The sequence below is a fragment of the Mytilus galloprovincialis genome, chromosome 3, assembly GCF_965363235.1.
Source record: "Mytilus galloprovincialis chromosome 3, xbMytGall1.hap1.1, whole genome shotgun sequence".
In the NCBI taxonomy this organism is placed as follows: Eukaryota; Metazoa; Mollusca; class Bivalvia; order Mytilida; family Mytilidae; genus Mytilus; species Mytilus galloprovincialis.
In genome coordinates, this window is record NC_134840.1 from 77,217,622 (window position 1) to 77,229,372 (window position 11,751).

The 11,751-nt window shown below is 32.2% G+C and overlaps 1 protein-coding gene and 1 long non-coding RNA gene across 2 annotated transcripts; one reads left to right on the forward strand and one right to left on the reverse strand.

The window, feature by feature from the left end:
• Positions 1-1,165: 1,165 nt before the first annotated feature.
• Positions 1,166-2,716, reverse strand: LOC143069004 (uncharacterized). The gene has a single exon (XM_076243433.1). It carries the CDS (start codon positions 2,618-2,620, stop codon positions 1,481-1,483), a length of 1,140 nt encoding a protein of 379 aa, XP_076099548.1. The 5' UTR covers positions 2,621-2,716; the 3' UTR covers positions 1,166-1,480.
• A 1,807-nt stretch (positions 2,717-4,523) lies between these two features.
• On the forward strand, positions 4,524-10,435 carry LOC143069012 (uncharacterized). Its single transcript, XR_012976292.1, has 2 exons — positions 4,524-4,815; positions 9,062-10,435. It is a non-coding gene; the product is annotated as an uncharacterized LOC143069012 (long non-coding RNA).
• The last annotated feature ends 1,316 nt before the right edge of the window (positions 10,436-11,751 follow it).

Sequence of the window (11,751 nt, forward strand, 5' to 3'; positions counted from 1 at the left end):
AACATCCTTGTTTTTTTTCATATTTTTTTAAGCGTTTCCTATTTTCCCGTTTAAGAAAAATCTAGAGAAGCGCTACGGACGCATTAGAGATATAGTGTGAAAAGTTCTTTTGTCAGAATCATTTGATAAAGAGCTACGAGAAACTTATTTTAAGAATTAAAAATTGTTGTTCTTTTCCATTATATATTTTAGTACATTTTTTACGTTAGAACGAGATTTTTAACTTTCTAATACACCTACGGTTTTAAAAAGTATAATTGCTATAAAGACGGTATATTCAGCAATTCTGTCCTTCTTCTCAAATACCATACACTCTAGATCTATACTTTTGATAATGCCGTTACTTTCAAATAAAATGTATATGTTGGCAGCAGTGCAAGTTCTAGGCAAATTGGTTCTATAATGTTTCATTGTTTAAAAAATATATCCGTTAATGTATAGAATGAACTAACAAACAGACTTTCTTTTGAACTGAGTTTTATTGTGCGTATTGTTGTGTGTTTGTTTTTTTCTACATTGGTTAGAGGTAAAGGGAGAGGATTGCGATCTCAAAAACATGTTTCACCCCGCCGCATTTTTGCGCCTGTCCCAAGTCAGGAGCCTCTGGCCTTTGTTAGTTTTGTATGACTTTTATTTTGAGTTTCTTGTGTATATTTTGGAGTTTAGTATGACGTCCATCATCACTAGATTAGTATATATTTTTGTTTAGGGGCCAGGTGAAGCACGCCTACGGATGCGTGAGTTTCTCGCTGCATTGAAGACCCATTGGTGGCCTTCGGCTGTTGTCTGCTCTTTGGTCGGGTTGTTGTCTCTCTGACACATTCCCCATTTTCATTAACAATTTTATATTTCACAAAAATAATATAAACTACTTGAACACATAAATGACTGGTCACATTTTTGACATGGTACTCGGCTATTTGCACGAGAAAACAATGGGTAAAACCTAGTTTCACAGGGGAGATAATTCCACTTGGAACAATTCAAAATTGCATACGTGAATGCACATACTATTATATAAATGAGTGGATGTGTGTGTAGTAATGACATATATATGTCATACCGTGTCATGATAATCAATTATAAAACCATGTAGCGTACTGTAAGCTAATTTAGTCCGTTAATACCTTGCTTATATACAATGTAAATCAGGGAACTATATACATCTTATATATGACAGTTGAAAAACTGATGTTTAATAAAAATTCTCTATTTCAAAGGTTCAAGAAATATCAGTGTACTAGTAATATATAATAAATAAGAAATTATACATTTAACAAAAACTGATGTTTATAAAAGAACCTCTCCACTGTTTATGTCTCTCCGTATTCCATTTGAAATTGTCATTGAAGTTTATAAGACATATAAGAAATAGAAATTTAAGGCGGTAAAGCCAGAAACTTTACTTTGTTTCATTTACTGCAACACAAATACATAAATTAGAGTTATCTTTCATAAAGAAAACACACACACTCTTTCATCACCACGTCTTGCATGAACAATATTTTGGAAAAGAATTGATAGGTCTATCCATAACCTCTATATCCCCACATAAATTATAGTATGTTTTCTTTTCAGGACAGATAACAAAACCTGCACCATAATTCGTGCTCAGACCGAGTTTGACAAGTAGTTCATGATTATAAGATGTCAAAGTCTTGTGTTTTGATCCTTCTTTATTTCCAGCTTTTGTTGTCTGATGGCAAGCAAGGACGGTACTAGTTATGTCAATAACAGTATAAAAATGACAACGTGCAAAACCAACGAGCCAATTGTCATAGGCAGGTCTGCCAATCACAAAGTCTGGTATCGTCTTCCAAGGAAATCTGGAGGTTGTTATAAAATAATCCTCAGATGCAACGACGAAAAGTTGTCCTCTCTCGGACGCTGCTTTTCGAATATTGTCATAAGAAACCACTTCTTTTAAAGATAAATGTGGGATATTAGTTCTTCTTCCTGTCAAAAACACATTTTTGTCTTTGTATTCACGATTTACAGTATGTAAAGAATTTAAAAGGTTATCAATAAATAAAATATCACTATTACTAAAGCCATAATACGTAGAATTGAAGGTTGAGATGACAGTTTGAAACATATGCTTTAACACCGGCACCCCTTCAACGTGGTGAATAATCGGTAGCACAGACCAGCCGAATTGTAAAGCCTCTTTTTTCAAATTTGAATTGTTTGTGAATAGAACTAAATTTACCTTTGGTATGAAAGAACTCCAGTTTCTAAGTGTACAATTGTGAACAAACGACTTTTCTAGTGACGGTTCCCATGTTGTGAATAATGTTAGCACTGGATGATCTTCTGCATATTCCATCTGGCGGGAAAACATATGACGACGCCTGCACTCATTAACTGTCGAATGGAATGCCTTTTCCAGTTTTTGAATATGAAGAGCAAGACTGGTGGATTCTACATCACAGTTATTCGGTAAAATATTTTTAAATGTTCTTGCACCATTATGATCAAGGAATAATTTCGCAGACGACAGGAAATCGCTCACAGAACAGAACAATCTGTCCTGACTTTTACGAATGTAAACGTATGACATGATCATCATTAACATATTAAATACGACAAGAAATGTAAATATCGTTATGAATTTCTCCATCGTGTTAGTATTGCAGGTAGTCCAACTTTACACATATTTTATGTAAGTATTATTTTCCTTACAAAACAACAAGGCTAGCAGCTAAATCTTTTGAAGTAAATAAAAAAAACCATCATAAGGACAATATAGTAAAATGTCTGTAGGTCGTGTGTATTGATACAATCACAACTTATAAATAATATGAACATGCATTTTATGCCGAAGGCAACATAACGTGTTCTTTTGCCCTTAGAGAAGGTACACATTACAGGTCTTTAACCAGACTACAGTCTTTAAAATTGATACATTTATTATTTTGCAAGTGAAGTTTTCATCTTTTTGAAAGGAAAATTATTTGATTATTTCTATAAACGTAAGTTATTATCCTTTTTTTACTTGTCTGTATTAGTATTAACATAAATAATGTATGGAGTGTTTTCAAATAAAGATTAAGGTTGCTATCGAGTTTGTTAAACCATCAATAAATATTTAGCACTAAATCGTTAACAATGAAACATTTCGTTTTGTCGTTTTGTTGTAATTTACATGAGCGACTATGACACACGTTACACCTTCTCGTACATATTTTGAACAGGAAAAAAACAGTTATATTTGTCTGTGTCTATCAATTTTATTAATAATGACCTTCAAAGGAAGTTTTAAATGTTTTACTTGAACATAGGAATAGTGAGATAAAAATTGACCGATAAGGTAAGACTATGTTCTATTTTTGAGGGGGGGGGGGGGGAGGGGGTGTAACATGTTTCTGAAATGAGTGGAATATGGGATATAGAGATTGAAAAAGGTGGGGAGTAGGAAAAAAATACAAAATGCGGGATTTAGGAAATGGCACCTCCGTGTTGCACTCTTTCTGTTTGTATGGTCAAATTTGGAAATCTATAAGCTAGCAAGAGGTGGAAAGAGACACAAAAACTTAAACACAGCCAAATTAAATCAACGCTATATTTTGTATATTCTATCATCAACCAAGTAATGACTATAGAGGTCTGTGCAAGATAAGATATGATGAGATAAATTTTATTTGCAAAGAAGGACCAATTATGGGCATAATCAGGTTCAGTGACTTTTATATTTTACATTTGGAATATTGACAATACACAACAAAAACAACTGCAAATATGAAATATAAATTGAGTTAATAATACATGTAGTCATTTAAACAATTAAGTGTTTATTGACCATGCACCAAAAACAGCATTTTCCGATGATAATCATTGCTTCTTTTTTTCTCAATAGGATTTTTTTTTAAATTAAAGTTGGTGTTTTTTTTTTCATTTCTATTCAGACTATCAAAATCTTACATATTACTTTTATAGCATGCTACATATCTTTTTTTTTTATAGCATGGCTTTCATTCATTTTTGAAGGTCCTAGCACAGCTGTGCAACTCATTGCCATTGGCAATCATACTGCATCTTTTTTTTTATGTCTTTAATAACAAAACAAACAAGTTTGAGAAAAACAAAATAATTTTACATATAATTTCGAAAGGTATGTTTTAGAGTGTTTCATATGATTTCATAATTTACCTTTTGTCAAAATATACTTTTTGTAATTTTTCTAGCATTAAAATTTAGACTGTCAAAAAACACAAAATAAATGTTGAGCATGCATGATACAACAACTGCATAATTATTCATAATTAAAACCCATGAAGAACTTGAAACTTTTACTATGCATACTAGATTTTTATCCAAATTTTACTACTAATAATATAAAAACAAAAATAATGAAGACTTAGGAATTAACCATTTAACTCTAAAATGGAGGTTGTGTGTTTTTGTCTAAATTAACTCTATAAGGTACATGAAGGGGGGCAATATGGATTCGAAATAAAAATATTTTCCCCCATCAAATTGGAATATATTTTTTTAGGAAAAAAGACACAACTTCCTCCTTTTGAAGTTTTATGATCATCCCCTTAGGGATTTAATTCTCAAAACTTCAAGTTACTTTTAAAAACATGTGGCCACAAACGATCCGAATTAGAACATTTATGAATAACTTCGTTTCATGTCTATTTAAGTATCTGTTACATTTATTTTCCTTCAGGAAAAATAATGACAACTTCAGATCATCTATCTAAATACTAAGTGACCCAATGGTGTATCACAGAGTTGTTTTTGAAGGATTTTTTCTTCCGCCTCCAAAGATAAAATATGGATTTCGTGTACACGTATTTTGAATATGATGAGGTTGGTAAAGTTTAAGCAAATGCATTTTTTTGTAAGTGTAAAAGTTAGGTTTCATGGTTGGGGCATGGTTCGAGTCCCCTGGAGTTAATGCGTAAATGACACTCCACCCTCCCTTTCATCTTATTTAAACATGGGTAAAAATAATTTGCAAGGTAATTGATAGTTGTTGTTTTTTTTTGTCCAAGGTGACAGACTCAGACTGTTCAATGACAAACTTTTGAGATCGAATTATATGCACTAGTCTAACTTGAAGTCACCCTCCCCGACTCCCATGCGTTGCTCTTTCTTACACAAACGGTCTACGGCGAGATTGAAGATGCAATAAATTTATAAAACGTCAAGTTAATGTACTATAAATACAACAGAAGTTGACACATTTGAAGTTCAAAGGAAAAATTAACATTTATGATGCAATAATTTATAAAATATAGTATATTTATCTTTCCGTTAGTCCAAGTCTCCTGCTTACCAACGAGGAGGTAGATGATGGGTTAGAGCAGTTTAAAGTCAGTTTTTAATATCCAACGGGGCAACACGCGTCTTGACAAAAAAAGTACATGCAGTCAATCTTAAATGCCAATGGGGCATAGCAAATCTGAGGATTAACACGAACTGATTTTATATTCTGAATATATGAAGCTTACAAGTACATGTAGCTCTTGATCATTTCAGCGTATTAATAATGGTGATACTGTAAGTGATAAATTTTTCCTGGTAAAATATGTCTGGGCGGACAAATATTACTAGTATAAAAAGTCCATGGTTACAGAATTTACTAGTAAATTTAGTCCGATGTTAGTAATATATGTCCCCAGACTAATTTTCCTAGGTAATCATGTCCTATAATCCTATAATAAATTCAAATAATTTAAACCATGGAAACTTTTATTTTTCATGTTATGTTTCAGTAATGTTTAAGAGTTGCATAGTTATATTTTTAATAAAAGTTTTGTCCCCAGCTGACTAATTTTCCTAGGAAATTATGTCCATGTCATTAATAGTCCTAGGCCTTGATTAAAATGTCTATTTCCTTAATGTTAAAAGGTATAAATGTATGTTTTAAAATTGTTAAAGACAAAACGAAAAAGTTGTGTATCAATATTTTTAATAAAATTTGTCTCCAGACTATTTTCCTAAGAAATCATGTCCATGTCATAAATAATAGTTCTTGGTTAAAATGTTCATGCCCTTAATTTTAAAAGGTGAATATAAATGTTATATTTTAATATTGTTAAAGAGTTGTGTATCAATTTTTTAAATATAATTTATGTTCCCAGACTTATTTTCATAGGAAATCATGTCCATGTCATGAGTATTCCTAGGTAAAAATGTCCATGTGTTTTATTCTAAAGGAAAATGTTATAAGCAATGGAAACTCAATATTCATGTTTTAATTAGGTTATAAAGGAAATGTCCTTTGTTTTGATAGTGTTTTTTTTTCTATTTTGACTGTTTTTTTTATGATGTAATAAAACTATTAGAAAAACAAGTCTTGGGACAATTTTTCCTAGGAAAATAAGTGCCAGACATATTTTATTAGCTATGGACTTATTTTCCTAGGAACATTTGTCCTAGGACTTATATTCCTAGTAAAATCAGGGCCATGGACTTGATTAACTAGAATAAAATGTCTGGCGGACAAATTTTACTACCGGACCAAATTAACTGTTACAATACAAGCCTTCTACGTTTGACAAATTTTGAAATTTCAAGATTATGTTAAGGTGGTTCCCCAAATTTGAATAAAATATTTACCCTGACCCTTTGACAAAAATATAAAAATTTCCAAACTTTATCGTAAAATATTCATTTGGCATATAGCAGTTTTACTATCACCAATTTTTATCATTGAGAAACTTATCGTTGTTATTAAACATTCAGCTGATTTTTACAGAGTTATCTCCCTGTAGTCCTTTGAAACACAAAATCCATGAATATGGTTTATAAATCAAAATTCCCCATTGTATCATGCAAAGTGAACACGGAATGATCCTGGTGTTTTTAGATAGATAAAGATAAAGATAAAGATATTTTATTTCCTAATCATAGGGCTCATAACAAGCATGTAATCACATAAAGTAAAAATAAAAAGCCTTTCTCTCCCACTCGCATACACTCACACATACAACTATCGTTCTGATTAAGGATGATTGATTTCACAGTACAACATGTAAATGAAAAAAGCAGCAGCTTGACTTGCCTCAGAGCGAATGACAATTTGTCATATTATATTGAAATTCATATATTACAACCGGTTAGCCAACAATATATATAATTGTTTTATGGACAAAGTCAAGTGATGTTGAAGAGAATATTTCCAAACTATTTGACCCATAAGGTTGATCAAAGATAATGAAAATTATGAACTGGCGCGCCAATTCTTAAATCTATGTTTCAGACTGTCATGAAAAATTTTAATTCCACCTTTTATGCATATGCAAACAGTGACAATCTTTTTAATTCATCATTATTAGATACATTGTCAACAGTTTAGTGAAAATTCAGATAGGTTGAGGGAAATAACTACTTAAATGTACTTTGATTAACTGCCTAGAAAAAAAATTTCAATAATTATTTAACTATTTTTTTTAACAATTACTAATACTCGATTATGATTTCCTATGGCTAAGTGCAATATATAAAATATTTTTTGGGGAAACACATTTTTAAATCAAGTAATATCCTGTTTTAGAACAATATCCCATTTATTAAACAATAAGACTCTAACTTCATTTAATTGATGAATTTGCGCCAATTTTTGAAAATTATAATCTTTCATTTGCGCCAAAAAATAAAACCTTCATTTGCGCCATTTTACAGGTAATTCAGGCAAGCAAGAACGGAAGCGTTAAATATTCATTGCTCTAAAAGGTCAGTTGTCTTTACAGTATTTCTCTGGATAATGGGGTGAGTTCAATGCCACACTCATTTCTGAAGCTGAGAGTCAGTAAGGTTATTATTATATAGTGTTCACGTGTTCGAGGTGTCAAGATGGACATAATAAATTTAGACATAAAACAGGAGAATTAAGTGTGTAATAGTTGATGACCACGCTTTTAGTTCATTATCAGATCATACGTTCTGAAAAATGGAGACAAAGTCGTTTATTGGTACCCCAAATAGATAAAACCTTGAAAAGCCAGTATAACAACTGAAATGGACAATCCATAAAAAAAACGGACTATCTTTTTTATCAATATGGTTTGCATTTGAGAGGAGGAATTTCCCAGACATAAATACATCAGGGCCGTCGTTTATAATTTTGGTGCCAGGATAGACGTATAACTTTACAATAGTGTATCATGCTTAGAATAACTCCAGTGTAAACTGTTTTCTTCCATGTTTCAAATTTAGTGACCGTGTTATGATCACGTTTATTTATAACAGAACAGTGTTTCATTAAGGTTTTAACATTACTGGTGTGGTTTAATGTCGACTGATTTCTGAGTAGGAGTATATTTAATTTTGCAAACAAAAACTTTTATTATCAAAGTCTTTTTTTTAAATATATGTTTTATCCTATTTACCTGTATTTACCTGTAATATTGGCGCAATTAAAATGTTTTATTTTGGCGCAAATGAAATATTGTTTGTGGTACAAATGAAATATAAAAAAGAAGATGTGGTATGATTGCCAATAAGACAACTATCCACATAAGACCAAAATGACACAGACATTAACAACTAAACGTCACCGTACGGCCTTCAACAATGAGCAAAGCCCATACCGCATAGTCAGCTATAAAAGGCCCCGATAAGACAATGTAAAAAAATTCAAACGAGAAAACTAACGGCCTTATTTTAATTTATGTAAAAAAAAAAATGAAACCTATTTGTCATTTGTCATCTTGTTTACACGACTGATCAAATAATAAACCTTTTTTTGTAAATAAAATTCCATCAATAAACTATTTGTACATTAAAAGTTATGTTAATTTTTGTCATCACAATGTCAAAACACTACAAAAGTTTTAACATCTTTCGATTTTCTTGCATCCTCTATGTCAACAGCTGCTCGGCTTTATATTGAACCTTTTGTCCGTTCAAATTGTCAAGACCGAACGATCATTATGTACTGCGTATTGATACATACATATATGTTCACCTCATCTTCTTAAAATTGAAACTGCAATTTTTATCGGTAGGCATAAAGATGTATGTTATATATTTTGACGTGTGTTACTCAGTCCTACTATTGATATGGGTGTAATATTCAAATAATGCTATTAAAACTGGTTTATTTCAGCAAATAAATGGATTTTGGTGAATTGGTACGAACACAACTGCACCATGGCTTGGAACAGACAGATATTAATTGGTCTTTCATCTATTGGGATGCTAAATTTTATATTCTATTTCCTCTACATGACGAAACCACAAACGCCGGAAAGGATAGAACCCTGTTCAATTACGACATATTTAAGTGCTTTTACGAATTTTATGGATAATAACGGCAAACTACAGTTTTCTGATTCATTATCAAAGGAATGCCTGGGAAAGGCAGGAAATGACGTAAATATGATTGTCAGAAAATCAGTTGCCCATAGTATCCGGGAGTGTCAAATAGAAAATGCTAGGAAAATCGGTAGAATGCCACTAAAGGATAATATTTTGACATTGTTTACTTCTTGGATAATAGAATCTGACAAATTTCATGTTCACAATAATACAGTCATAAACTGGAATACATTCATGCCTCGTGTAAATTTGGTTTTATTTACAAACGACAGCGGTTTGTCTGCCTATGTGCGAGACCGAGGTTGGACGTCATATCCGGTGACAAGACATGCAGCAGGTGGCGCGCCAATTCTTAAAACTATGTTTCAGACTGTCATGAAAAATTTCAATTCCACCTTTTATGCATATGCAAACAGTGACAATCTTTTTGATTCGTCATTATTAGATACATTGTCAACAGTTTACAATGAGTTAGATAACAAAAAACCTATCTTCATTAGTGGCAGAAGGACAAATGTGGCATTTTTGACCCCGAAAGAAGCTGCATCTTATGGCAATATTCAACAGGCAGCTAAAACAAGAGGTAGCTTGTTCTTAACTAATGCTGAAGACTATTTTATAACAAACCAGCATTTTGATTGGTCAGGTTTTCCTGATCTAGTGATTGGCCGAAGAGCATATGATAATTGGTTGGTATTACGTGCTCGTGCAATCGGTGCATTAACAGTTGATGTGTCTAAAACTTTGCTACTCGTTCATCAAACTACAAAAGGAGGTAATTTTGAAGGTCACGGTCGTGTAGACCCTAATTACAATGATGCACTCATTTTGCGTTTACGCCTTGATAGAAAATACGAAAAAGGGTTCACAACGTGTATGGAATATGAAACATTTATGTCACTTTGTGACGAAACTGAAATAATTCAGCGTAATGTGATACCCGATTACTGTAAGTGAGATGAGGACAAAATTAGTGCAGTACACCTAAAAGCTTAAACTAATAGCATACATTTCTACGTTTGTTTATTTCCTTTATTTTGCTAACATCTATACTTTTTTTTTAAGTTGATGAGATCTAATCAAACCTTAGTGTCATACTACAAATTCAAAACAATATCCAAAGCCGGTGTTTTAATAAAATTATTCATCGATGTCTATGTAGCATGTGTTTTTCTCTCTTTAACTATTGATACTTAAAATACAAAATGATACAATTTCCGTGCTCCATCGAGACCAAAAGGTTGAAATCCAATCCTCGAAAATGCAATCCCCCCCTCCCCCCTAAAAAAATAAAACCCAACCCTTAACCAAAAAGTTTAAGATCATAAACAAACGTGCAGTGAAAAAATGTTTAAGGCCAGATTTGTATAAGGGGGGTTTTACTTGAACTGTAGTTTGGACGCCATGAAATTGTTCTAAAAATGCAAAATTGTTCTAAACCACTGGAATATAAATATGTCTAGAGTGAGGTATAGTCCATATCATAAAACATAAAAGTCCAAGGCTCCAATCACACGGATATGGATTTAAGTATAATAACAATAATTCTGAACCGAACTACAATGGACGCCGTTTCGGTACAGCTGTTACAAGACACATTACATACTAACAATGAAATGTACGTGTGCGTCACATGTTGAATTGATTTAGAAGATTTGTCAATGACTTATTTTGCTATGAATAACTTTATTTGACGAATAAAGCAGTCTTTTATTAAATAAGACAAAAATCAATGTAAGTAATACTAATGTAATAATAAATTTAAACCAACTAAAAGTGCACAGGAAAAGTCCGCTGAACATTGAATGTGGGAAATAAGAAGGGATAATTGCACATAAAACAAAGTCTAACAACTGGTGGAGAGTTGTCTTATTGGCAATCATACCACATCTTCTTTTTTATCCTTATAGTCAAAACTCTTATGAAGACTTCATTTTGAATTACAACTTTAAGGTTTTAAAAATATAAAAAGAAATTAAAAATGTTAAATCATAAATTATATGTGTGATGATTTTGTATCTATGGTTAAATTGTTTACATTGGTTACAGTTTGGTAGAAGCCTTATTTTATGCATTGTGTGTATACTTTAATAAAACATAGTAAAGAATTGGATGTTTCGCGGGTAAACTTTGGGTCAGGTCAAACGTGAAGGGGTGTTCCAAAGGAAACTGTCAGTACGAGTAATGAGACACTTTGGAAGAACACCCCTCCTATAATAAGGGTACGGCTACCATTGGGGTATATAAGCAGGAGAGATTCCTAGCTCAGGGTCGATTGTCATAAAGTCTTCAGAGACATAAGACCACGGTACGGTGATATTCGAGATCGCTCGCTCGTATATATTTAAATATTATTACTAAGAGTAATAAAGAACAGGTCGGTGCCTGTTATAAATACGGATTTGTATATTTACAAGCGGAACCGTATTGTACCGTATAGGACAAGTGTGAGTCTGTGACCACCTTGTAAAGTACATA